At 48.0% G+C, this 25129-nt stretch overlaps 2 protein-coding genes across 5 annotated transcripts in view; both read right to left on the bottom strand.

The window, feature by feature from the left end:
• TMOD1 (tropomodulin 1) overlaps nt 1-11558 on the bottom strand; it is a 73989-nt gene extending 62431 nt beyond the window's left edge. The window contains exon 1 of the mRNA XM_084784610.1: nt 11441-11558. The gene's annotated coding sequence lies outside the window, so the exon portion shown is untranslated. The remainder of the gene's footprint in view (nt 1-11440) is intronic.
• A 4076-nt stretch (nt 11559-15634) lies between these two features.
• Nucleotides 15635-25129, bottom strand: part of TDRD7 (tudor domain containing 7) — a 75143-nt gene continuing 65648 nt past the window's right edge. For all 4 annotated transcript variants that reach the window (XM_084784292.1, XM_084784293.1, XM_084784294.1 and 1 more), the window contains exons 16-17: nt 22613-22773; nt 15635-16098 (exon numbers count right to left, since the gene is read on the bottom strand). In XM_084784292.1, coding sequence (XP_084640418.1) covers nt 15878-16098; nt 22613-22773 — 382 coding nt within the window. In that variant the 3' untranslated portion in view covers nt 15635-15877. The remainder of the gene's footprint in view (nt 16099-22612; nt 22774-25129) is intronic.

Here is a 25129-nt window from a genome sequence, read left to right as displayed (position 1 = left end):
GCTATCATAATAGGCAAATCCCACATTCCAGTGAGAGATCCTGTCTCAAAATCAAGGTGGAGGGCCCCTGGGGAACAACAGCTACAATTTACTTTTGGCCTCCATATGCACATGCACACATGTGCATGGATGGACACACACACACGTTCAATGATGGAAGGATTAAAAATCTCTGGATGGGCTGGGTGCAGTGGCACATGCCTATAATCCCAGCACTTGGGAGGCAGAGGTAGGCAGAGCTCTGTGAGTTCGAGGCCAGCCTGGTCTACAAAGTGAGTCCAGGACAGCCAGGGCTACACAGAGAGCCCCTGTACTGAAAAAAAAAAAATCTGTGGATGGTGACTGTAGAGCATTTGACCAAATACAAGGTCTTTACAGAGCAAGGTTCTGTGCACCAGCAAGGCTACAGAATCCACCCCCACCCCCACCCTCACCCCCATCCCCTTTTCCAGGTCACATACCCTGGAGGCCCCAGGGCCAGCTTGCCCTTCCCCACTTGAGATAATGTTCACTTTCCTCCCTGGTGACTGCTAACTCTTTGCAACCTGTCTGGTCTATTGGGGCCAATGTGCTGTAGCAGAAGGGGCACTGGGCCAGGAGTCAGGGGCCTGGTTACAGGTCCCAGCATGAGTTGCAGGTGTGCAGTGTGCTCCTCTGGATCCCAGTGTGAGCAGTGACAGCTCACTTATTACATGCAGGACACTCTGGGACTTTGCAGGAGAGATTAAAAACTAAAATGGAGACTCACGCAGAGGTCCCTGGCACAAGGTCACACATTACAGTTCTTGGTCCACGGCTTCTCGGGAGAGATGAGGTAAGCCATCAGACCTTAACAGATGAGGCCTGAGCTCAGGCCATTCCTTAGAGAAGAGAATGAGAACTAGCCTAGCCCTGCCCTGCCCTGCCCTGCCCTGCCCTGCCCTGCCCTGCCCTGCCCTGCCCTGCCCTGCCCTGCCCTGGCCCTGGCCCTGGCTAGCTGGCAGCCTTAGGTATGCAGCACCCAGCACCCGAGACCAGCAGGTCCTGCTCAAAGTGAGAACACGGCATGTACTGTGTTCCTTGATGGGGCCATTAGATCAGGACGTCACAGCTCAGGTGGCCGTTTCATGTCTCCTTCCTCCACCTCCTGAGAGGCCCAACAGCCAACTCTGCCAGTCCTGGGTAGTGACAGTTGAGCAACTGTGAGGAGGATGGGGGATCCTCCCAGTGACAACGCACCCAACAGGAGTCAGCAGTGTGGGCGCGCGGAACTCCAGGGTGAACGCTGAGCCATGTTAATAAAAGTGTAGTGGCCCAAACAAGGGTGGTGACATCTCAGCCTTGGGATGGAGAAGAATGCTCAGCCACGATTATGTCAGTAGGAAGATGATTTCCCCCCTTCTCAACAAGGCACAGGCTACACAAGTCTTAAGTGTAGAATTCACTGAATTTCCCCAAATATATACAACTATGTAAATACCCAGCTCGCCCCTCACCCTGAAGGTTTATTCTGAGACCCGCTTTAGTTTCCCTAAGATACAGCAATCTTCTGACCTTCAAAACTCCAAACCAGCTATGACTGTATTTTGAATGCCATAAACATTGAAACATGTAGCAGAAAGGCTCTTGGGTTTGGTTTCTTTCATGTGTGTGTGTGTGTGTGTGTGTGTGTGTGTGTGTGTGTGTGTGTGCATGCATGTTCATGTGTGTGCAGGTACGTATGGTGCACATGTGTAGGGGCCAGAATACAACCTCAGGTCTATCATTCCTCAGGCCTTGTTCACCGGTTTTTGAGACCTGGAACTTGTGAACTGGGCTGGGCTGGCTGCCTCAGCCTCCTAGCTCTGGGAGTACAGAGAGGCACCAACACACTTGGGTTCCGGTGATCCAACTCAGTCCTCATGTTTGCAACGCAAGCACTTTATCAACTGAGCCATCTCCTCAGTCCCAGAACTGGTTTCTTTCATGCCACGGATTAGCTCATCAGTGCTGCTGCCTGAAGCAACAGTTTGTTCTTTTCGGTGTTGTGTAGTATTCTACTATGCAAAACACACCGCAACAGAGTGATTTACTCTTCAAGGAGACATAAGTTGTTTCTATTACATGAGAATTACAAATAGTGCCATGACTTCTGGGAGAAAGAACCACTTACTTTTTGGCCGACTGGGTATGGGGTGGGTGTACACTGAGTTTCAACAGATGCTGCCAACCTGTAACCGCTGCAGTTTTCTGGGGTGATTATATACTTCCTCATTCCCACCAGCAACGCATGTGCCTTCACTTTGTTCCAGATCCTTGCCAACACTTGTTACTGTCGGTACTTATTAGTCCGGCCACTCAGTAGATGGCGGAAGCACCTCACTGTGTATTTCCCTGGTGCCTGAAGATGCTGCGTGAATTTCAAGAGCTCATTGTGGGGCCGCAGAGATGGCTCAGTGGTGAAGAGAGCTTGCTGCGATCCTAGGAGACTTGAGTTTGGATCCCAGCACCCATGTTAAGATGGCTTATGATCTGTAACTCCAAATCCAGGGGATCAATTCCCCTTTCTGGCCTCCTTGGATGGCCATACACATGTGGTGCATGCACAATCACACACACACACACACACACACACACACACACACACACACACACACACACACACGCATGCACGCATACACACATGCACAAACACTTGAACAATAAGATAAATATTTATTTAAAAGCCCAGTGGCCATGCGGATGGCCTCCCTCTGAACTAAGTCTTCTTTCATGTGGTGCTGAGTCCAGAGAAGGTGGGCCTGTGTAGAACAGCCAATGGACCAGGATGAGGGAGGTCACAGGACAGTCTCGGATGCCACTCCTCAGGCACTGTAGAGTGCTGACTGGTGAAGAGAGGCCACCAAGGTATGCATCTCCCATCAACACAAGGACCACCTCAACACTATATGATGCCCAAGAAGTCATGGGCTGATCCTGAGGTTAAGAGCACCTCACGGTTAGGTTACTGCAGGTATGTATGCGAGCCGGGGTGACAGCTCTAGAAGAGGCCTTCTAGAGGGGGTGACATCTCCGTTCCTGGTGCTGTGTGGAGTTGATAGAGCTGAGGCTCTTTGGAGTCTGGTTCTTGTTATGAAAGATGTGCTTGCAGCACTGACTGGAGGAGGAGGCTCAGCTATCATTAGAGTCTTGCCTGCTGGCTTGGGTGCTTTTCTTTTCTCGGGCTGAGCTCCTCCTGTTAGTCATGTGGGAAAGCACCTTCTAAAAAAGTAGGGACAGTAAACACAGGGTTTGCCTGTCACTTTCTGCAGCTGCTGCGAATCCCAACCCAGAGCACGCTGAGCTTCAAAGGTTCACACAGCCATACTGGGTGGTTTAAATAAGAAATGGGCACATGTGTGTCTGCACACACACACACACACACACACACACACACACACACACGATGTAATACACACACAGCTACACATGCACACAAACACACACACACACACACACACACGATGTAATACACACACAGCTACACATGCACACACACACACACACACACACACACACCACAAAGAGAGAGAGAGAGATGAGAGAACACACACACACACACACACACACACACACACACACACGGAAGGTAATACACACACAGGGGATACATACACACACAGAGGTACACAGAGAGAGAGAGAGAGAGAGAGAGAGAGAGAAAGGTGTACACACACACACACACAATCTCACTTTACATCTCTCAGGAACATCGCAGTGTCAGAGTCAACACACAAGTAAACTCATTAGCTCCCTCAAGCAGCCTTGGACTGCTTCCCTTCTTGTCTTTCCACAGCTTCCCTAGCTCTGACCACCAGGGCTTTTGCCAGGCTCTATGCACCTGTTCAGGATGGTTCTGGAAGCCAAATCTTATAACATAACAGGAGAGGCTGGCAGAGTTTGTGAAAATAACTGCACAAGTTTATGGCCCTGTCCACACAAAGGCAAGTCTCAAGTCTTAGACCCCGCACTTTTTAAGTGCTGCAGAGAGAGGAAAGGAGAGAGAGAGAGAGAGAGAGAGAGAGAGAGAGAGAGAGAGAGAGAGAGAGACAGAGAGAGAGAGACAGAGAGAGAGAGACAGAGAGAGAGACAGAGAGACAGAGACAGACAGACAGACAGAGACAGAAGGAGAGGGAGACAGAGACAGAGAGACAGAGAGAATACAGAAAGAGAACGCTGCAGGCAGGCAGGCTAGCTGGAGCGTGGCTCAGCTGGTTACTTGCCCAGCATAGACAAAGCCTTGGTTTTATCCCCAGCACCTCACGAACACGGAGCAGTGTGTATCACACTGTTACACTCACGCCTGTAATCCCAACACTCAGAACTGGAGGCAGAATGATCAGAAGTTCCCAGTCATCCTCAGATACAGAGCAAACTCAGGGCCAGCCTGGGCTACGTGAGGGCCTGTGTGAGTCACCCTCAGATACACCAAACTCAGGGCTAGCCTGGGCTACGTGAGGGCCTGTGTGAGGTGCGCCTGTTGAATTTGATGGCTGTGAATCACAAAGGGATGAAAATGAACTGGAGGAGACACTCCCTGGGGACTTCCTGTCCCTGCCTGGCCTCGAGGTGGGTATTCACAGAAAGTAGACCTTTAGGAAGCACATTTTATATATTTTTGTTTGTTTGTTTCTCTTGTAGTCCTGGCTGTCCTGGACTTGATTTGTAGACCAGGCTGGCCTTGAACTCACAAATATCCACCTGCCTCTGCCTCCTAAGTGCTGGGATTACAGGTGTGTGCCACCATGCCCAGCTATATTTTTGAAAATATGAAAATTATCACAAGCAATGACAAGAGGCAAATTGAGAGGAATATATCTACTGCTCCTTGAACAAAAGGCTAACTTGCCTAACAAAGAGTTCTTACAGCAACAAGCAAAAAAAAAAAAAAAAAAAAAAATCCCAGAAAACAAAACAACAAAAACACACACACACAACAAAAAACATGATACTAGGAAAGGAATAGGGAATTCACATAAAAAGAAATAGATGGTTCATCAACATCCAGGTATGTAGCAAAATCCCACGGTGATTAGTGCTCACCTGTAGAGCCACTCATGTGTACAACCTGAGGAGAGGCACCCTCACAGGACAGGGGAGACTGTGAGGCACCTTCCAAAGCCAGGTAAGCCCCGCTGACAAAGCGCACACACCCTCTGACAGCACTTCCATTTCTAGGCACTGACTCGTACAATTTTTTTTTTTTTTTTTTTTTTTTTTTTTTTGGTTTTTCGAGACAGAGTCTCTCTGTGTAGCCTTGGCTGTCCTGGACTCACTTTGTAGACCAGGCTGGCCTCGAACTCACAGCGATCCGCCTGCCTCTGCCTCCCGAGTGCTGGGATTAAAGGCATGCGCCACCACGTCCGGCCCCGACTCGTACAATTTTACAAAGATCTGTGTGTAGCCTGTCTTGTAATCTATCTCTGCCCCGATCCTGCAAACCCCATGAGAGCTCACGAGCAGGACTCTGGGTAAATCAATTGTATTGAAACACAATGGAAAACTGGTGACACATCATTGAGGCTGTTATTGCCTCAAATGGTAGCTTCTCACAGAAAGGATGATGATGTGTGCATGTGTACATGTGTGTGTGCACGCACATGCCGGTTCCCACAGATGCCGGGAGAGGGCAGGGGATCCCCTGGGGCTAGAGTTACAGTGCCTGTGAACCACCCAATGCCCGTGTTGGGAACCAAACTTGAGTACCTTGAAAGAGCAGCAGGCACTCATCTGCCAAGCATCTCCAGCCGTTCCTGGCTTTATTTTGAGACAGGGCTCTGAACTCACACTGCAGCCTTTGAACCTGCCATGCTCCAGCCTCAGCTGCTCACCCAGCTGAGATGAAAGGCCCGTGCCAGGGACAGACTGTTTTTCTTTCTTTCATCCTTTTGGGGTTGAGGATGAAGCCCAGGGCTCAGAAAATGCCAGGCAAGCACTCCACCAGCGACACGTTGCCTGGCAATTTTATTCCGTACTCGGTGCACGGAAGCACCGGTACACCACGCTTCCTATGTGGCTCATTTCCCACAGTCTTGCTAATGCCGAGGAAGGAGCTTTTTATCAGTCCCAGTTTACAGATGAAGTGAAGTAACCTAACTACGTCAGCCTGTAAGGGCTGCCACCACAAAGGACCGATTCTGTCCCAGTTCAGAAGGGCAGATGTCCTAAATCAGGGCATCAGTGAGGTTGGCTCCTTCTGGGAGAATCTGGGTGTGGGCAGGGTGCAGTTGTCCCCGCCTCTCCATTTACTTCTGGTGACTGTGGGCAATCCCTGGTGTAACCAGCCTTGCCATAGAGTCCCCCAGTTTCCAGTCACCTTGCCACATGGCTCCTTGTAAGGATACCAGCCACTGGCCAGAGGATCACTCTATCTGGTATGACCTCACCTTAACTAATGGCATCTCCAAAGACCCTGTTTCCAAGTAAGGTGCCATTCTGGGCATAGGTAGGGCGGGCATACTGGGCCAGTGTGCTAAGCAAGGTCATAGAGGCAGGTCTCAGATCCAGCAAGCAGTCAGGTGGTGCTTACCATCCCTGTCCCCGCCTCCCCCAGCCTTCCCATAGCATGAGAGCTCATGGTTACCTAGCCCGGACCATGACCCAGGTGCTGTCTTTAGCATTGTATATATAATGGATTTCTTTGTTTGTTTCTTTGTTTTCCTTCAAGAGAGTGTCTCTCTGTGTATCTCTGGCTGTCCTGGAACTCTTGTAGAGCAGGCTGGCCTCAAACACAGAGATCCTCCTGCCTCTGCCTCCCGAGTGCTGGGATTAAAGGTGTGCACTGCCATCACCCTGCTACATATAACTGACTCAGTCCCGACAACAACCCACTTTATAGATGAGGAAACCAAGACATGGAGGGGGTAAAAGTTACCTAGGATTACATAGTCTAAAACTGTTAAAACTTGAGATATGAAGTCAAGGAGTTGGTCCCAGAGTCCAAGTTCTTAGCCACTGTGCTAAGCTGCTTAAAGTGCTGCTCATGTGTGGTATGTTGTCATGGCAACATGCTGAGATCCAGCGCTCATGAAGCTTTTTAATCTCTAGAGAGACCTGTGCCCTTCCTTGCCTCAGATGGGAGAAGGCTGCCCTCACCTCCTCAACTGCCTGAACTGACCCAGAGCCGAGCTGAGTGTCAAGATATGGTTGCCATCTCCAGCCAGACCCCTCGCATGGCACGCTCTCCTGTGCAGAAGCATTCTCGCTTCTGAATGGGCCTCAGGGCTCTCTGCACTGTCCCAAATGCCATATGGATGAATACATTCTACAGCAAGGGTCCAGAGCATTAACCAGACTCTCAAAGAGTATCATAATAGTAATTTTCTGGGTCTCAGCTGTCTTCAGCAATGCCTGTCTTTATTAGTTTCCTTGTCCGTCTAGTTTTATCTTGAGCCATCTCAGACACTTTTAAGCAAACAAGCAGAACTTGATGCACAAAGCCCAGGCACAAACGTACACAGCACTGCCATCCAGAGTTCTGTAATCTGCCTGAGTGTGCACGGGGGAAGTCCGTCTTCATCTCTTCCCTGCTCACTTTTCAATCTGCACACCCCTGGGTGTCTGATGTTTCAGCACCACAACTGTCTCAGGTTCCCACTCCTACACAGACCAAAAGCTCATCGATACCAGATTTGTGAGCAGTGTGCAGACAGGGAAAGGCCCTTGACTTTGAGCCACGGTGCAAAAGCACTCATCTGTAGCTTTTAGAAGCACTGTCTTAAAGTCAGCCGAGGGAGAAAGCGTGTGTGTGTGTGTGTGTGTGTGTGTGTGTGTGTGTGTGTGTGTGTGTGTGGGTATGGGGAGGATGTCCGTAGATCAGCATCGCTTTATTGTGGCTATAAGGGATGTTAGAGGCAATTAGGCCAGGCGGAAGAGTCCAGGAAGAAGGCAGAGTGAGGCAAGAGGTGCCTCTGTTTCCCGTGGCTCGTCTGGGCATGAGAGGAAATGTCCAAAGGTCACTGTCACCATCTACTACAGGTGTCTCTAGGAACAGCCCTGCTCCACTACTCTAATACCCAAGAGTAGAAGGCGGCTGGGGCTAAGGAGCCTGGGAGTATTAAAAAGACAGAGGCCTAGGGGTGGAGCCTGTCTCTTCCCCTCCCTCCCACCTCCCTCAGGCACTGTGATGTTGAGCTGATCCCAAAGCTTAGCTCCATGAAATGACACGAGGAAGGGCACAGCAAAATGCTTGAGTTTGTTTGTTTGTTTTTTCTATCAGACAAGGACCCAGCACCTCAGCCCAGGAGACTCCAGACCATGTCCTAGGTTGATTCCAATGAGTTCATTCTTTCATTATCGAAAGCAACTGAGAGTCTGTTGTCGCCATAATAAACCAGAGGGTGTTACAAAAGAAACAGAAAGAGGGATGGCCCCAGTGCTGTGTAACTGACTTTCTGTTAATCCCAAGCAGCCCCCACCCCCCACTCCCAGCTTTAAACTAATAGTGATTCCTTGCAGCCAAATAATTGATCTAGCTGGTGTTCTGGCTTTAAGGGAAAGTGAACTGGCCTCTAGAAATGTTGGCAGCCTGGGCTGGTCCATTAGTTTAAAAAAAAAAAATCAAAACACTGTCCGGAAGAGGCCATATGACTGGGCTCAGCAGAAGTCATCGATAGATGACATCATCTCAGAAATTAGCAAGCCAAAGTCATGGGGCCCCAGAGCAGGGTCAGCTCCCCCCTCAGGGCTCGCTGCCACCACCCTTTACAGATTCTGAAGTCAGCCAGGGGACACAGGGGCCCAGACCAGGGCCTGCTTCCTTTTGCCCATTTTCTTTTTCTTTTTCTTTTTTTTTTTTTCTCAGCAAAGTCCCAAGGGTTGAAACCCACATGCAGAGCTGGTGACATGTGGCATGTCCTTAAGGAAGGACCTGCTATGGGCAAACCCCTCAGATTCTTTCACACACGGTGGCTGCTCCTGGATTTACCTCTACTTCTTGGCATATTTGCCATCTCATAGACACAGGCCTCCCCTCTGCCTGGGCTCCTTCCACCTTCTATCCCCTCTCTTTTCTCAGCTTTGAGAGGGACAGAGAGAGAGAGAGAGAGAGAGAGAGAGAGAGAGAGAGAGAGAGAGAGACAGACAGACAGAGAGAGAGAGACAGAGAGACAGAGACAGAGACAGAGGGAGACAGAGAGACAGAGAGAGAGACAGACAGAGAGAGACAGAGACAGAAGAGAGACAGACAGACAAAGAGACATAGAGTTGGGAGCTGGGAGCTGTCTCTACTTAAGCTCCTAGCCCTACCTCCCACCCCTGTCTCCCTAACCACACCCTCACAAGGTCCCAGGCAGGTTCTAACTAAGCTTACGTTGCCTGGCCATCAGTCCCTACCACAACCTGGATGAGGTGGCTACTTAACTCTTGTTAGCCCCTGGTGTACAGAGACAAAATGGGTCTCCAGCAAGTCCGATTTTTTGAACGCTCTGCCATGCTGCAACCAAGTTGCCAATGCTCACTCCTAATTCTGACGGCTTCTCCCCACTTCTCAACCACTCTGTCCCCTGTGCAGTAACTGTCAGTGCCCACCTCTCCACTTGACTCTTGGAAAGGCCCCTCCCCACACACCTCAGCACCGGATGGGTGCCCCCATCTCCTCCCTGCCCTTTCTTTTTCTCATGTTAGAGGGCTTCCTGGAAATCCTCCAGCCCTCTGCACTCCAGCTCCGCTAAAGACCATCTTGTCCACTAAGGTCATTTCTCAAGGTCGTGCAGGGTGGGTCACAGAGCTGGGGGCTGGAGCCAGGGGCCTGATCTCTGGCCATTCCTTTATTACTTAGGGCGGACACCACCTAGTCCCTGTTTTGTGCAGTTAAATTGTAGCAAAGAGTCCTGCCCAGAGAAGAGGGGGAAGGTGCGAGGCTCTGATAAGGTAGGGCTGGGGCTATTTTAAGGGACTCTAGCTTCCCACTTAGGATGCGAGGCACCCAAGGGCCAATGGCTGTCTAAACAGTCGACTCTGAGCTTAGCTCATTAGAGATAAGACGCCAGAGTGACAGGAGACTTGTTTTCACTCTGCCCGTTTGTTGTCAGAAGCCGGTGGGAACCTTCCTGCTTGGCTCACTTGCCCCTTCAATCCTTTATCTGTGAAACATGGAGCTAGCGTTAGAGAAAACCGAGGAATGCAGGATCTATTATAGAATCTTCACACTGTTGCTCCCGCCTGGAAAAGTCCCAGACCACAAAAAGAAGGGCTCCAAGAGTCCCCTGACCTGCCAGCGAAGCAGGGCCAGTAAGAGACAGGAGAGGCAGGCAGACTGCAACGGCACGCACGACCTTGTGCGAGGGGCGCTGAGGTCATTCATAGGCAACAATGGGACCTACTGAGGAAGGTCAGCTGTATGGGTGGCCCCATTAACAAAGAACCCAGAATGTGGGTTTAGGGTCTGGGTCCTGGGGGGCCAGGTAGTCTTCAGGAGTCTCACTGGGAAAGGTGAGCACCAGCTGAGAGGGTAGCTAAGGAGAGAGTGGGGCTTTGTGCATAAGGTACCATACAGTCAGGGAACTCAATTCCCCCCACGCCTGCCCAGTTCAGCTGGTCACTTGTTTTGCCAAGGTGCTGCTAGCTACCCAGTCTAGAGATGTCCTAAAGCAGCCCAGGCATACTTCCCAGGCTATTCCGAGGGCCCTAGTGGGTCTTAGGCTAGGACCTCAGTTCTGAGAGGCACCGAAGTCTCTGACTTCCACAGCTGTGTCCCCAGCATCCTTAACCCGAAACTGGAGAACAGGTGTGGGCAGTTCAGACAGAACATGCCTGGAGGCTCTCTTGGCCTGGGGGTGGGGGATGGGGGATGGGGGGACGGCTCATCCCCTCGAAGGACCCTACAATGGGAAACTGAGGTCCAGAGAAGAAAGGACTGCCTGGGCCACGGTCTAGTTGGCGACAACCAGCGGCCTCCTGCCTCCAGACTCTTTCCCTTCCCACCTGACTGCGCAACCCAAGTGCTACTTGCTGGTGCTTTAAGCCTCACTAGCTCCAGCAGTTTGGGAAAACTTTTCCCCCTGCACGGGCCAGATCGGTGTGATCCTGACACACCGTCCCCAAAGTGAGCAAAGGACTCTCTTCCTCCCCAGATTTCCGGGCGGGCTCGTACCCCAGCTCGCACTGTGATGATGCCCGCGGGAGGGAACCCCGGGCGGTTCCCAAGGTCCCTAGGCGACTAGGTCTAGAGCCCCAGGGCGCCCTGACTAGAACAGCGCGCGTCAGGCTTCGAGGACGCGAGCTCCAGCGACCCGATCTCCAGTCTGGGGGACTGGACCCCCGGGTCCCCTAGCCCCGAAGGACACCCGAGGCGGCGGCTATTTATAGAGGGAACCATGCTCAGTCCCTTCTCGGCGGCGGCGACAGCTGAATATTTTGCCCAGATATGGCTGCGCCCCAGCGCGGCGGCAGGGAGCCCGGCGAGGCCGTGAGGGACCTAGGGCTGGCTGGCAGGGGGTCTTACCGGGATGTTGGGCGGCGCGAGCGCGGACGGAGGCAGCGAGCGGAACGCGGGGCTGGGTGAGTTCCCTGGCGGCCGCGGGTGGGAGCCGGGGGCGGGCCCTGCTCCGCTGTCACCGCGCCCCGCCCCAGCCCGGCGCCCTCCCCTCCCTCCCGCTCCACTAAGGGCGCCCGGGTGCTGCGCGGTCCTGGGCGGGGGAAAGATACTCTCTGGGAGGATCGCGGGCCACGCGCCTGGCCACCCTGAGCCCGGAGCCAGGTGAACGCGTCGTTCGGGAAGATTTTAAACTACGTTGTGGGTATCTGGACAAAGATGGACAGATCTTTATTCTCACGGGGTGTAGAATGTTCCAGTAAAGTCAGCCCAGCTACACCTTGCTTCCTTTGGAGAGGCAACCTGCCCCCTCTCTCAAGCAGGCCGGCCAGAACTGGCATGCGCCCAGGTCTTAATAACCATCATCTGTGGACTCGCAATTCCAGCGCAAAATCGAACGACTTCTCTCCACAGAGCGCTGAGAGAATGGAGCATCCGAAATTACCACTTAAAATAACCGGAACAAAAGTTCCGTTTTCTTAAAAGGCTAATGTTTTTTCCAGAACAAACCACTTAAACCCAAACCGAAGCCCTAAGTGTTTCAATAAACAAACGGCTCATGCCAAAGAATCCAAACAGACCCAGAGAAACGTCTCAGTTGGATTATCCCGATGTCTTTGGTGAGGAGAACCCTAATTCTCCTGTAGCTGCCTAAGGAGAAACGCTGGAAAGTACCGAAAGTAATTTCCTAATGTATTTCTGTATTACAAAGCCCTTGCTCTACTGAGAATTCTCGTTTCAAGGGATAAACAGCATGGGCTCTTAACATTTCCAATGACTTACTTTTAAGCATTTTTGTTGCTGGTGGTAAACGCTTCCAGGGCACACCTTAGTGCGAAGCTTCCTGGATTTTTACAGGAAGAACACCTGTGCATGACAGCCACCAGGCTGCCCCCTCCGAGTCACCCGGCCTGGTTTATGGATGGACCCTTCCAGGAGTCATGCCCTTACTTGTCAAGTGGGTGTCTACTGCTCACGCACCATGCTTTCTCACTATTCAATTTATGGGCTTCATACTGGGTAAATTTACCCTGAGAACGTAATATGGTAGTGCCGTATGAACACATCCTATTTGAAAAGTTTACTATTAGTGGGAATTTGGGAAACTGTAGTGTGGCTGAGAACGTTCTTGCTCAGTGTCCCGCACAGGTGCCCACCCGGCTGCAGGAAGCGCAGCTGGTCAGAGTGCCCAAACTCAGCTCTAGGGCAGAAGAACAGTGGGGTCAATGCTACTTGCAAGCGGTTCCCATCCACAAGAATTGCTACATTGTAGCCAAGCTGGTAAAGAGTAATGGCATCCGTTGTGGTCCTGATTTGCACTGCCTGGCGTCCACATTTGCTGACCTTTTCATTTATTGGTCAGCTGGATCTTTTTTTGTGAAATGTTTTTCACATTTCTTGCCCATTTTTAAAAACTGAATATATTCAATACATCAACCTATACATCAACACTGTATGGTTACATGTCATATACCACACATGTAATATACAACAGTGTGTATTCCTCCACTTCCAGTCTTTTAAGAACAGCTGTCCTCCAGGTGCTCTGCCAGCTCTGTGTTTGTATCGCTTTCCTACCTTAGCCTCTCACACTCAGGTCTCTAGGCCACCTGGAACTGACTTTGGACTTCAAAAACCGAGCAAGGGCCAAATTCACCTGTGTGTGAAGCTACCACACGTTACATTAATTTTATCCTTACATCAACAAACATAACTGCTTTAAGAATGGAAATGTTTCTTAAGTCAATGAAATAGAAAAGTCTTCCTTTGGTTTCGTACAACTCAAGGATTTGTGTTGCCCTTTCTGTTGTCAGAAAAAGATCACTATAAAAACTAACACTGCCTTACTTCAATTAAACATTTATGTTCTAGCTGGGCATAGTGGCATTTGCCTGTAATCCCAGTACTCAGGAGGCAGAGGCAGGTGGATCTCTGTGAGTTTGAAGCCAGCCTGGTCTACAAAGTGAGTCTAGGACAGTCAGGGCTACACAGAGAAACCCTGTCTCCAAAAAACCAAAACAACAAAAACAAACAAAAAACATACAAAAAACAAACAAAAAAAAAACAAAAAAAACCCCCAAAACCCAAAACCAACCAACCAACCAAACAAAAAGCAACATTTATGTTCTGGAAAACACTCTTACTTCATCATAATTACTTTAATAACTGGCAAGTATTTTTTAATCTTGCTATTTTAGAAGAATTTTTACTTCATAATAAACAATTTTTGTTAACTTTAAATACATTTTTTAAAAACTAGAATTTTTTTTACACATTTACGATTAAAACCTGGGCTTTTCCTTTTCTATTATTGTTTTCCCTAGATTTTCTTAAATAAAACTAAATGACTTTTAAGAAAGTTTGTCTCCAGCCTGGTTTTCTCCCCTGAAGCCCACTCACTTCAGTTTTCCAATAGCCTATGAGCACCTTCCCAGCAGTCTAGTAGCTCCAATGCAGTACGCTTTTCCAGACTTTCATCTTCTACTCAAGACCGGGTAAGGCACACCATCCTTAGGCCTGACTTGGCTTGCTCCCATGCCTGCCGTATCTATGCTGTCTATTCTAATATTCTTAAGCAACAAGCACTCTTTTTTTTTTTCTAGATATGGTTTCTCTGTGTAGCCCCAGAACTCACACTGTAGACCAGGCTGGCCTTGAACTCAGAGATCCGCCCACCTCTGTTAAAGGCATGTGCCGCCACCACCCAAGTATTGTACTGTTCTGAGAACTTCAAGATTGTCTTCAGTGTGTTTACTCCAGTGCTTTGCCCTTAGCCTAGGGCTTCTCTGCCTCATCCAAACTATAGCTAAAGCTTACAAAACACCCATTTGCCCATCTACCTGTCCACCAGGAATGCAGCAGGCACATGCCAACCTGTCCACAATGTCAGTCTGTGAGGACAACACAGGAAGTAATCATGCAAAGGTTACAAAAGCTAAAATGGTGCATCCTCTTCTGATTCCATAATGCAGTGACCTCACAAGGTTAGCCAGCAATCAGCAAAGGCGGGTGTGTGGACTGTTTGCATGTTATCAGGCAGTATAACAATTCAAGGCTTATCTGTTCATGAGAAGCAGTTACGTATAGGGAGATGCTAGGATCTGTCTTATGTGAGATGTCTGGGACAGATAACTAGCTAGCTGTCTACTCTTATGGCACAGTGAGACCAGGGCATCAGGAGAGGCATGCTCAAACCACACTGGAGAGCTAGGCCTGGTATAATCCCAGAACCTTGGAAGCAGGAGGCTCTCAAGTTTGAAGCTAGCCTGGACTACATAGCTAGTTTTTTTTTTCTTTTTTGAGGCAAAAACAACAAACAAAAACCAAGAACAAGGCACAGTGGAGCAGAAGAGGCACCAGGGAAGGTTTCATGGTCATCCAGGTAGGTCAGGAAAGGCATGGACAAGTAAAACTGGTAGGGACAGAAGGATTCACAGGCTGAGAAAATGGCACAAGTATGGGTTAGAGGGGAAGGGTTCCTGTTTGAAATGTTGGTAGTCTTGGATGGAGGTAAGTGGGTTCCAGGTCCAGATGAAGGTTTGAGTGGATGGACACAGGTGTAGGCTTTGGGCGGGGCCAGGGAGACTGTGGAAAGCCTGGACTCTAGCCAATGAGAAGCCACACAAGATGTGGTGGGAGGGCTGGCAAGATGGCTCGTCAGATAAAGGCACTTTTTGCCAAACTGATGACTTGATTTCAATTCCTGAATATGAAGAAAGGATCAGGAACCAACTCCCAGAGGTTTTCCTCTGACTTCCATGTTGCTGTGAAATGCACATACATACTACATAAGCTTTTTGTTTATTTGTTTTTTAAGATTTAGGGCAAGGAGCACAGTGTTGTGCTTGGCTCCTGCTTTCACCCCATCTGTGGTCCTGGGTGCTATAAGAAAGCAGACCATGGACAAAGCACAGAGAGCACCCAGTAAGTAGTGTCCACCCACAGCCTCTGCATCAGCTCCTGCCCCCAGGTTCCCATATGAGCTCCTGTGTGGCTTCTCCCAATGGTGGGCTGTAACTGTGAGCCAAATAAACCCCTCCTCCCTAAGTTGCTTTTTCGTCATGGCATTCATCACAGCAATAGAAAGCAAGATAAGACATGAGGTTTCACACTGCTAAACATTTTATTCTAATTATATTAATAATTCAAGTGCAATTTTCTTTGAAAAGTTAACCGTGTTAAACAAAACTTGTTAAATATCTTTCATCAAACAAAGCATATTCTTTTCAATCCTCCACAACAGTCAGAGCCATGTAGCAAAGGTAAGATGTTTTAAGAGCCTACTACACACTGTGTATTATTGCTTAGAGAACAATCTGCATCAGCTGTCAAGGTCTCAAGCAGTGACTAGTTAGCTTTTGACAGCTCCACCAGGTACTGCGACATAAAGTCATGGATCCAGGTGTCAGTGTCTGGCAGCGATGTGTCCACTAGATAGACCACTACTTTCCGGTCCCAAGGGTTAGTGTGTTCAATAACTGTCTGTACCAATGCCACCAGGGGTTTCTTCTCCACGTGATTTCGAAACACCATCGAAGCCTCCTCCGACCATTGGCTGCACTTCACTCCTAGGAGAAAGACAGGGAGTGAGGGGGCATGAGTGGCCACACGTGCCTTTCTTTGAGCCATTGGGAGGGAGAACCATTGAGTCAGTTACTAAGTACTTTCTAAGTATTCCAGGTTAGACCGCCTACGCAGAAAACAGCTGTTCAACATTCCCCGTCTTACAGCTTTTCTATCCTGAAATTGAGCCACTTCCGTAAGCCTTTACCTGCAGACACAAGTTTCCTTGCTGTTTACAAAAAGAGATAGTGATGACTACTCCCATTTCCTACACCTAAATTATAAATTAAAATTGAGAAAGCCAGAGGGAAAAACATCAGAACTAATACTAATGACATTTTTTCTTAGAGGCTTCCCCATCACAATGTGTTGAAGGTTAGTTGACAGAAAAGACTGGCTGTATGACAACAATGTCATTTTCAAAGATTATTTATTTTACACACACACACACACTATCTGCATGTACACCTACATGCCAGAAGAGGGCATCAGATCTCATTATAGGTGGTTGTGAGCCACCACATGGTTGCTGGGAATTGAACTCAGGACCTCTGGAAGAGCAGATAGTGCTCTTAACCTTCAAGCCATCTCTCCAGCCCTAACAATGTCATTTTTTACAACAACAAAGAAAGTCACAGAAAAGACACAATGTTTCGACTGAGCCCATGGGTCCAGGGATGCTCAGGTCTTATATATAGGCTCCCTCTTGCCTACAACCATTCTGCTTCCCCAAGAGGGACTCCTGGAACAGTGAAGCTCACAGTCCAGGGAACAGGCTGTCCCAAGACTCACGGTAGTCCTGGTTGTGGACTATAGCTCCCCTCAGTCCCAAAACCTCCACAGCACACTGAGGGTTTGTTGAGAAATGCCTTTTACTCAGTATGTCATGTTCACCTTGACCAAAACAAGTGATACTGAAGGCCAAGCCCACACCTGAACCACCATCACAATCAGTCAGATATGGCAGGAATGCTGGAGTAGCCAGACCAGGAATTTACAATAAGTATGAGTGACAACTGAGCACTTCAGTGGAGGAGACAGGCTACATGTAAGAACAGAGGAATGGTGGGGGCACTGTGCATGTGTGGGGCATATAGTCTATCCTCGGCACCAAAAGGGGAATGCATGACTTAAACAGAAATTTGCAAATTTTTAAGAAAAGAAGGAAGAAAAAAAATGCTGGGACTAAGAATGTAACATTTATATAATTCCTGATTGTGTCATGGTTCTTCTTGCCATAGGTCATCTATTGTATATATGTGTAATAATAAAAATGTATATGTACAGAAATAAAATTTAAAAAAAGAAAAAAATGCTGGGAACAACAGAAATACCAAGAGAAAAGAAGTCATTGCTACGTTCATTGGCGAGCTAGACAGGACAAAGGAAAGAGTCTCTGGTCTCAGAATGTGGCAACAGAAGCTTCTAAAACTGAAGCAAAGAGAAGGCTGGGAGGACCCAGAACAGAGCAGCTGTGAAGGTACGTGCAGTGGGAACCAGGAGCTGGCCAAGGCACACATGATCCAGAGAGGCGGGGCATAGAGGGAGGAAAGAAAAGACAAGTACAAGAGCAGAGAAACAGACTCTTGGAAAAACAAAACACTGGCGGAGTCTGCTGTCAGTAGGCTGCCTTGGCAGGAGTGAGGAAGAACCTTCAGAGGGAAAAAGAGAAGCTTGGGTCTAAGTAAAGAAAGAAAAGGCATCAGAGAGTGAATTGATGGGAATTCATTTGCTTGTTTTTGAGACTTCACTATGTCTCACTATGTAGCCCAAGTTGGCTTCAGACTCACAATGCTCCTGCCTCAGCCATCCTAGTGCTGGACTTACTAGGCATGTGTCTGATATTCTTTTTAATTTGTAATTGCTCTAGTGGTAAATAACAGTGAATTCAAAGGTTTTGTTTGTTTTTGGAGACAGTCTTGGCTGTCCTGGACTAGCTTCATAGACCAGGCTGGCCCTGAACTCACAGAGATCCACCTGCCCCTGCAGGCGTGCACCACCACGCTAGATGCATCAAACTATTCTGTAAGGGGAAGTAACATTTTGCTGTAGGATTGCTTTATAAAGCTTATAAGGTATTGGCACTAACTGTGAGAGAGAAATTAACACTACTTAAAATTAGCTTTCAAGGTTGGGGAGGTGGCTCAGTTGGTAAAGAACCTGCCATACATGCACAAGAGCTGGAGTTTGCACTCCCAGCACTCAAGTGAAAGCCATGCGCACAACTCCCACACTGCGGAGGGACAGACAGGTGATGGATCCCTGCTAGCCAGCCCAGCAGAATCACTGAGTTCAGGCTCACTGAGAGCTCATCTTAAAGTAATAAGTTGGACAGTGATTGAGGAAGACATCTGATGTTGTCCTCTGGCCAACAGATACAATCCACACACATATGTATGTGTATCTGCATGTGCACACGCATGCACGTACTTGAAGCTGGCATGTGGCATATACCTGTAATCCTAACTCTTGGGAGAAGGAGGCAAGAGGATCAAAGGAGTTCAAGGTTATCCTCGGCTACACAGTGAGTTCAAGGGGTAGCCTGGGCTACAAATGATATCCTTTTCTCAACACACACACACACACACACACACACACACACACACACACACACTTGAATTAGCTGTAAATATATATGGCAAGCCCTAGGGTAACCACTAATAGGGTTCTCCCCCCCACCCCACCCCCGTTTCCATGTGCACGCATGTTTGCACATGTGGAGGTGTAGGTGTGTACAGGTGTACGAACATGCATGTAGAGGCCCAAAGTTGACATAAGCAGTCTTCCTCTTTTGTTCCCCATCTTATTTACTGAGGCAGGGTCTCTCACTGAAGCTAAAGTTCACCAATCTGATTAGTCTAGCTACCCAGGAATTCCCTGTCTCTGTTTCCTAAGTGCTGGGACCACAGGTGGGCCATCAAGCCTAGCTGGCTTTTATGTGAGTTCTAGGAACTGAAACTCTGGTGCTCAGGCTTGCATGGCAAATGCTTTATCCATTGAGCCTTCTCCCCAGACTAGAAACTGTTTTACGTAAAGGAAATATGATCTGTATGCTAAGGCAAGAACATGGACTTCTCTAAAATGCTTAACTGAAACACATAAATCGGCGAGGCATGGTGGTATATACGTGCAATCCCAGCACTGGGGATTTAAAAACAGAAATATCAGGAGTTCAAGGAGCCTGGGCTACCGCACTGACTTTGAAGGACAGCATGGGTTATAGGAGACCTTGTCTCAAAACACACAGACAGACAGAAGAGTGTGGATGACAAATATAGGAATGATGAACAAGGAGGACAAGCAGAAAGCCAGTAGCTGTGGTGGCTGTTAATCTAGCTAGATTGATAATGGCACTGTATGTACGGGTATCCATGTACATGCATCTGCGTGTGGAGGTCGGAGGATACATGTTGGCTACTGCTCTTCAGGAGCCATCTGGCTCTTGTTTTTTAAGATAAGGTTTCTCACTGGCTGGAAATTTGTTGAGTATGCTGAGCTAAATGGGCAGGAACCCTCAGGACCTGCCCGTCTCTGCCTTAGTGTGGGGTTGCGAGCCTGATGCCACCGTGCCCAGAGGTGTGTTTGTATTTTTAACATGGGTTTTGGAGATCAAACTTGTACTGGCACAGCACACATTTTATCAACTAAATTACCCTCCAGCCCTTTAATAATCACTTTAAACATCATTGGTCTAAACACATGAATTAGAAGACTGATTATCAGAGTGGATAAAAAAGCAAGACCCAGCTATAAGCTTCTAACAGAAACTTACTTGAAAGACACACATAAAGCAGGTCCTGTGTGGGGAAAGTTATGGCATGATCAGGGACATTAACTGAGGAAGAGCAGGCTTCAGCACTTCGTCAGAGTTACCAGAGACAGGGAAGCATGAGGCAACAGCAAAAGCTCCTTTTTCAAGAGGAATCAATGATCCTTAATGTGGAAACACCCAACATCACACTACTGAGACACTCCAGGCACTAACTGGCTAGAGCTGCAGGGACAAACAGATGAATCCACCATTGCTGCCAAGATTTAACAGTCCCTGTCAGGAACAGACAGCCTGGGCTGGGGAGGTGGCTCAGTGGGCAAAGTGCCACCTATGCAGGTACAAGGATTTGAGTTCAATCCCCAGCACTAGTGAAAAACAAAGGGCATGACGATGCATGGCCATTCCAGTGCTAGGAGGCAGAAACAGGAGGATCAGTCTAAGCTCACCAGACAGTCAGTGAGCTTCGCATCAGTGAAAAGACCCTGACTCCAGATACCAAGTCCAGAGAAAAACAGGAGGATGCCTGACATTGCCTCTGTTCTCCACACGAGCAGGAACAGGTATGGGCACCAGCATCCACTCTACCTGTGCACACCACACACACACACACACACACACACACACACCACCCATGTACCCCCACACACTACATATACGGACACCCTCCCCCCACATACACATACTGACCACACACTTCCCTCCCCACCATGTACACCACACATGCATACACTATACCCCCGATGCTCCCATGCATGGGGTTGGGGTATAGGTTCAGCAGGACACACCGGATGTGACATCTACAGGTCACTTCATCCAGTAACAACAAGTTATACTTCTCAAGCTTTCATGGAATCATATTCTGGGACATAAAACACACCTGAACAAATTCAAAGCAATAGAAATCCCAGTGTCTGCTCAAACCAGGACGGCATTACACTGGAGATTAACAGAAAGTTAGCAGGAAAATCCCACAACATCAAGAAGGAATAACGCAATCCTAACTAACAGACAGGCCAAGAAGAAAACCCTAAAGGGATCTCAAAATATTTTGAGCTACATGAAAATGAAAACACAGCACATCAAAAAGTGCACTAGGTGGCAAGAGCAGTGCTTAAGGAGAGACTTACAGCACCATGGGTTAGGCCATGAAGCTCTAGTGGTGGGGGTGGAGCTGCTGAAGGCCCTGCCAGACAGCAGTGACACCAGGCACTTGTTCTCAGAGAACCCTCTCGACAATGAGATACCATACTTGAAGAAATGTGCTATTAGCTAAAGTTGGACACTCAAAGTGGAAATGAAGAAAAAGTAAACATTAAATCTGAAGAAACTGCCTAAAATCCCAGACTAACTAGTGACCATGCCACATACAAAACATTGTTTTTGCTTTATATTCAACTATCACAGGAAACTTCTTTGAATTCCAGCAGAAAAGCACAGAAGAAATGGCAAGTATTTCAAAATGAGATACTGCCCACCTCCCCCTAGAGGCTGGGAAAGCAGCAGGGAGTTCCCACATGCCCTTGTCTGCACCACTTTCTCTGACTGCTCCATGCTGTTTGTCGTACACAAGGCCAAGGCCTCAGGCAACAGCCAAGGGGTCAAGTGGCACAGGGTGGCTGCAAGGCACCTAGTGTGGCAGGGCACAGAGTCCAGGGAAGCACAGGTGTCTTGCTGGCCTCCAAGCCCTCTGCCCCAACTGAGGGGCCCCAGCAGCCACTCAGGGAGCCACAGCTGAACTGCCTCTCAAAAGAGGCCCTCTGCCCCAACTGAGGGGCCCCAGCAGCCACTCAGGGAGCCACAGCTGAACTGCCTCTCAAAAGAGCAAAAGAAGACCTCATCAGTGACACTACAAAGCAGTGTCGTGGTGGAGCTACTGAACAAGCATGTCAAATGTTAGTACACGGTGAAGTGATGCATTTGTAAGCTGTGCTGTGATGCAAACAGGAAACTCACTTGCCCTTAAGTTTTGAGATTGTGTAATGTTCTACTGTGTGCATGTATTATTTATGTAGTAAATAACTTTGGAATTAAAAATAATTTTCTGCTTGTTAGTTATTTAGTTCAAAGTTTCTGTTGCTTTTGCTTGTTTTTATTACTGTTCAACAACAGGGAAATACTGAGTGAATAGAATACTTTACACCCATCAAAAATAATTAGCAGAAGCAAGAGGTACAGTTATAAACCTGTGCTTAGCATTTATACAAGTGAGATGCTTGGTTCAATCTACAGGTCTGGGAGAAAAGATGACAACTAGCCAATCTAAGGCATTATAGTCCCAAAACTAGGAAACTAAATGGAAAAGGAACCAAGATACAGGGCTGGAGAGATGGCTCAGTGGTTAAGAGCACTGACTGTTCTTCCAGAGGAACTGGAATTCCCAGCACCCAAATATGGCAGCTCACAAGTGTCTGTAACTCGAGGTTATGACAACCTCACACATACATACATACATGCAGGGAAAATACTAATGCACATTAAATAAAAAACAAAAACAAAAACAAAAAACAAACAAAAAACCCAGGATACAACATTGTTTCTATCCCAGATTGCAGCTTTAGAAGTGTATTGGACATGCAACCACAGTTGGAGAACAGAGTGATCATTAAAATGATCATCATGGACAGTGTGCTGTTAGCATTAAGCTGAAACAACAGGAAGCAGGCTAATAGTGATCCTGCACTTGCTAAGAATATAGCACACAGGAGAGTTTGAGCCCCACTGCAGCAGAGCCCCACTGCAGCAATTACCTGCAAGTTGAGCAGTGACGGCCTGGAAGGGCAGCTTACGGAACACATCTACTAGGGGCTGCACTTTCCTTATGTTGACTAGCTCATGCTTGCCGTAGTCCAGCTCGTACACAGACACCAGCCCGTTGGTTAGGATTCCTTTCAAAAGCACCCTGTACCACCTAGAAGCACAATGGGTTAAAAAGACAAAACAACCAAAGTCAACACCCATTCCAAAGGGAAGTGAGCATTCTATGATACACGCAAAAAGTCACGGAGGCTTGGAAGCAACTGTGGCTGCTTTCCTCAGGGTTAGCACTGCCTGCCCGGCCACTGGCTCCTCTGATACTTTCTGCTCAGGCTGAAGTTCTACAGCCTCATGGACTAGTGAAGGCAGTGGCTCTTGCCCTGCCAACCCTGTTTAGCTGAAACAGAAGCCACGGGGTTGTCAGGACAAGGTAGGGGATCCCTCACCTGGGAGACACAAGGTGGCCACGTTTGGTACATGGTCCATGCCTGCAAGATGGAAAGAGAGATGCAGAGAGAGTGAGTGGAAGCCAGAGTATTGCTTGAGATAAGAACAGGGTAAAGCTGAGAAGACATGACAGCTTCAAGAGCAAATACTCCAGTGAGACTCGAGTAAGGACTGATGTAGGCACAGAGGAATCACTGGCAGCTTGGGGAGAGATCAGAAGTTTTGAACAAGTAATATTTTTAGGGTATTCCTCCCTTGGAGGCCCTCCCACTCTCAGTTCTTTCTTCTTCTCAACAAATCCCTGTTTTCTGTTTAAAATGGACAAAAAATGGTGCTAGGGAGATGGCTCCGAGGTTAAGTGTACCAGGGGCTCTCCAAGAGGACCTAGGTCCAAGTCCCAGCACCTAAATGGCAGCTCATACCTGTCTGTAACTCCAGCTCCAGGGGACAGACATACATGTAGGTAAACCATGCATACACTTAAATTTTTAAACATTTAAAATTTTTAATGAAAGCAAAACATTGGTGATTTGAATTATGCCGTGTGAAGAGTGTTAAAAACCAAACAATCCCACAAAATCCAGCTTGTCCCTAAAATAAGTAACCCAAAAAGAGTAGAAAGGCATGGGGAGGCACTCTAGTTTGGCTCAAAGCACCTGAAATTCACATGGGTATGTTTTTCTCCCTTGGGTCTATGTCAGCATTGTTAAAGTAATAAAAACAAAACAGACTTCAAGGTTAACCTATAAAGGACCAGTTTAAGGTCGTATGGTCTCGGCCATAGAAGAGGGTAGCTCATTAGAACTCAAAGCAAGCACCTATACAAGTCTTAAGACTGTTGGACTGGCTCTCTAGTGGCAGGACCAAGCATTTTCTGCAACAAGTTTATCAGACAGAATTCCTGCAGCAGTTCCAGGGTAAAACACAGCTAATAGCTTACAATGAGGCCAGTTTTAATCCATGTTTGTGACTGAGGGCATCTAAGGGAATACAGAAATGTTGGGGCAGACAGTAAACAAGAACGCATATCTCACAGACAACTGGAACACAGAAGAGTCCTAACAAATGCCTGGGTTTGGAGGCAAGTACACCTGAACGGGGATCGCCCAGCCACAGTCCTCCAGGGTCACTCTGCACTGAGCCTTGGTTATCTCAGGTATGACATTTTACTTTTTGGTTAAAAGCGTCTTGCTTGATACTTGGCATTACAACAGGCATTTGGCAAGTGCCAACCTCTGTCTGAAGATAAACTGCCTAAACGTCCAGATCAGACTGGAAGGACTTGTCCTAGGTTGAAATGCCAGGCTGAAGACTGCTCAATTGGTGTGAGAGACAAAAAGGGGTATAATAAATACATCTGGTTTCTACCCACAGCATCATCTTTAAGCTACAGGGGACAAGTGATGGTGGCCTGTTTCCAGTCCATTGAGTACGGAGCAGTAAGAACACCACCACAGAAAGCGGTGTATCTATGCTGACCTCAACTTCTGAAGCCAGGTGCTCATACAGAGGCTCACACTGGACTAGTCATCAATCCCAGAGCAAACATGACCTAGAGTGTGAAAACCCGCAGGCGCTGGGTCTTTCCCCGAGGCTTCGACTCAGGGGCTGGGTGCAAAAGGAGAATCGGGCTTCTAACAGGTTTCCAGGTGCTTCGCATTAAGAGATTTGGAGACCATGACAATTTATAAATGTGTCAAAGTCCTATGTATTAGCTTTCCATAGCTAGGAATAAAGCTTAGCACACACTGCTTAACTCCTGGACCTTAAAAAAACCATTAATATATTCTTATCTATAAAATATCTACTATCCATGAACAGTTGCCTGGCTAAAGCCCACAAGTCCTGGGGCAGAGCTGCTCCAACAGGCACACTGCAGGCTGGGGGAGGGGCAACTCCTTTGGGTAGGCCTTCCCAACACCAACCATCACTCATCTGCCCTCCAAAAACAGTCAGCACCATAACTAAATTACCCTGTAAAAATTTCTTTTTAAGGCAGATTTATTACAAATTCAATCAAATCCACTTATGCTTAAGAGTTGTAAATAACAAAACACAATAAA

This window comes from Acomys minous, assembly GCF_964271855.1.
Source record: "Acomys minous genome assembly, chromosome: 1".
Taxonomy (NCBI): domain Eukaryota; kingdom Metazoa; phylum Chordata; class Mammalia; order Rodentia; family Muridae; genus Acomys; species Acomys minous.
Note: the sequence above shows the minus strand (reverse complement) of the source record. Positions and strands in the feature narration are given on the sequence as shown.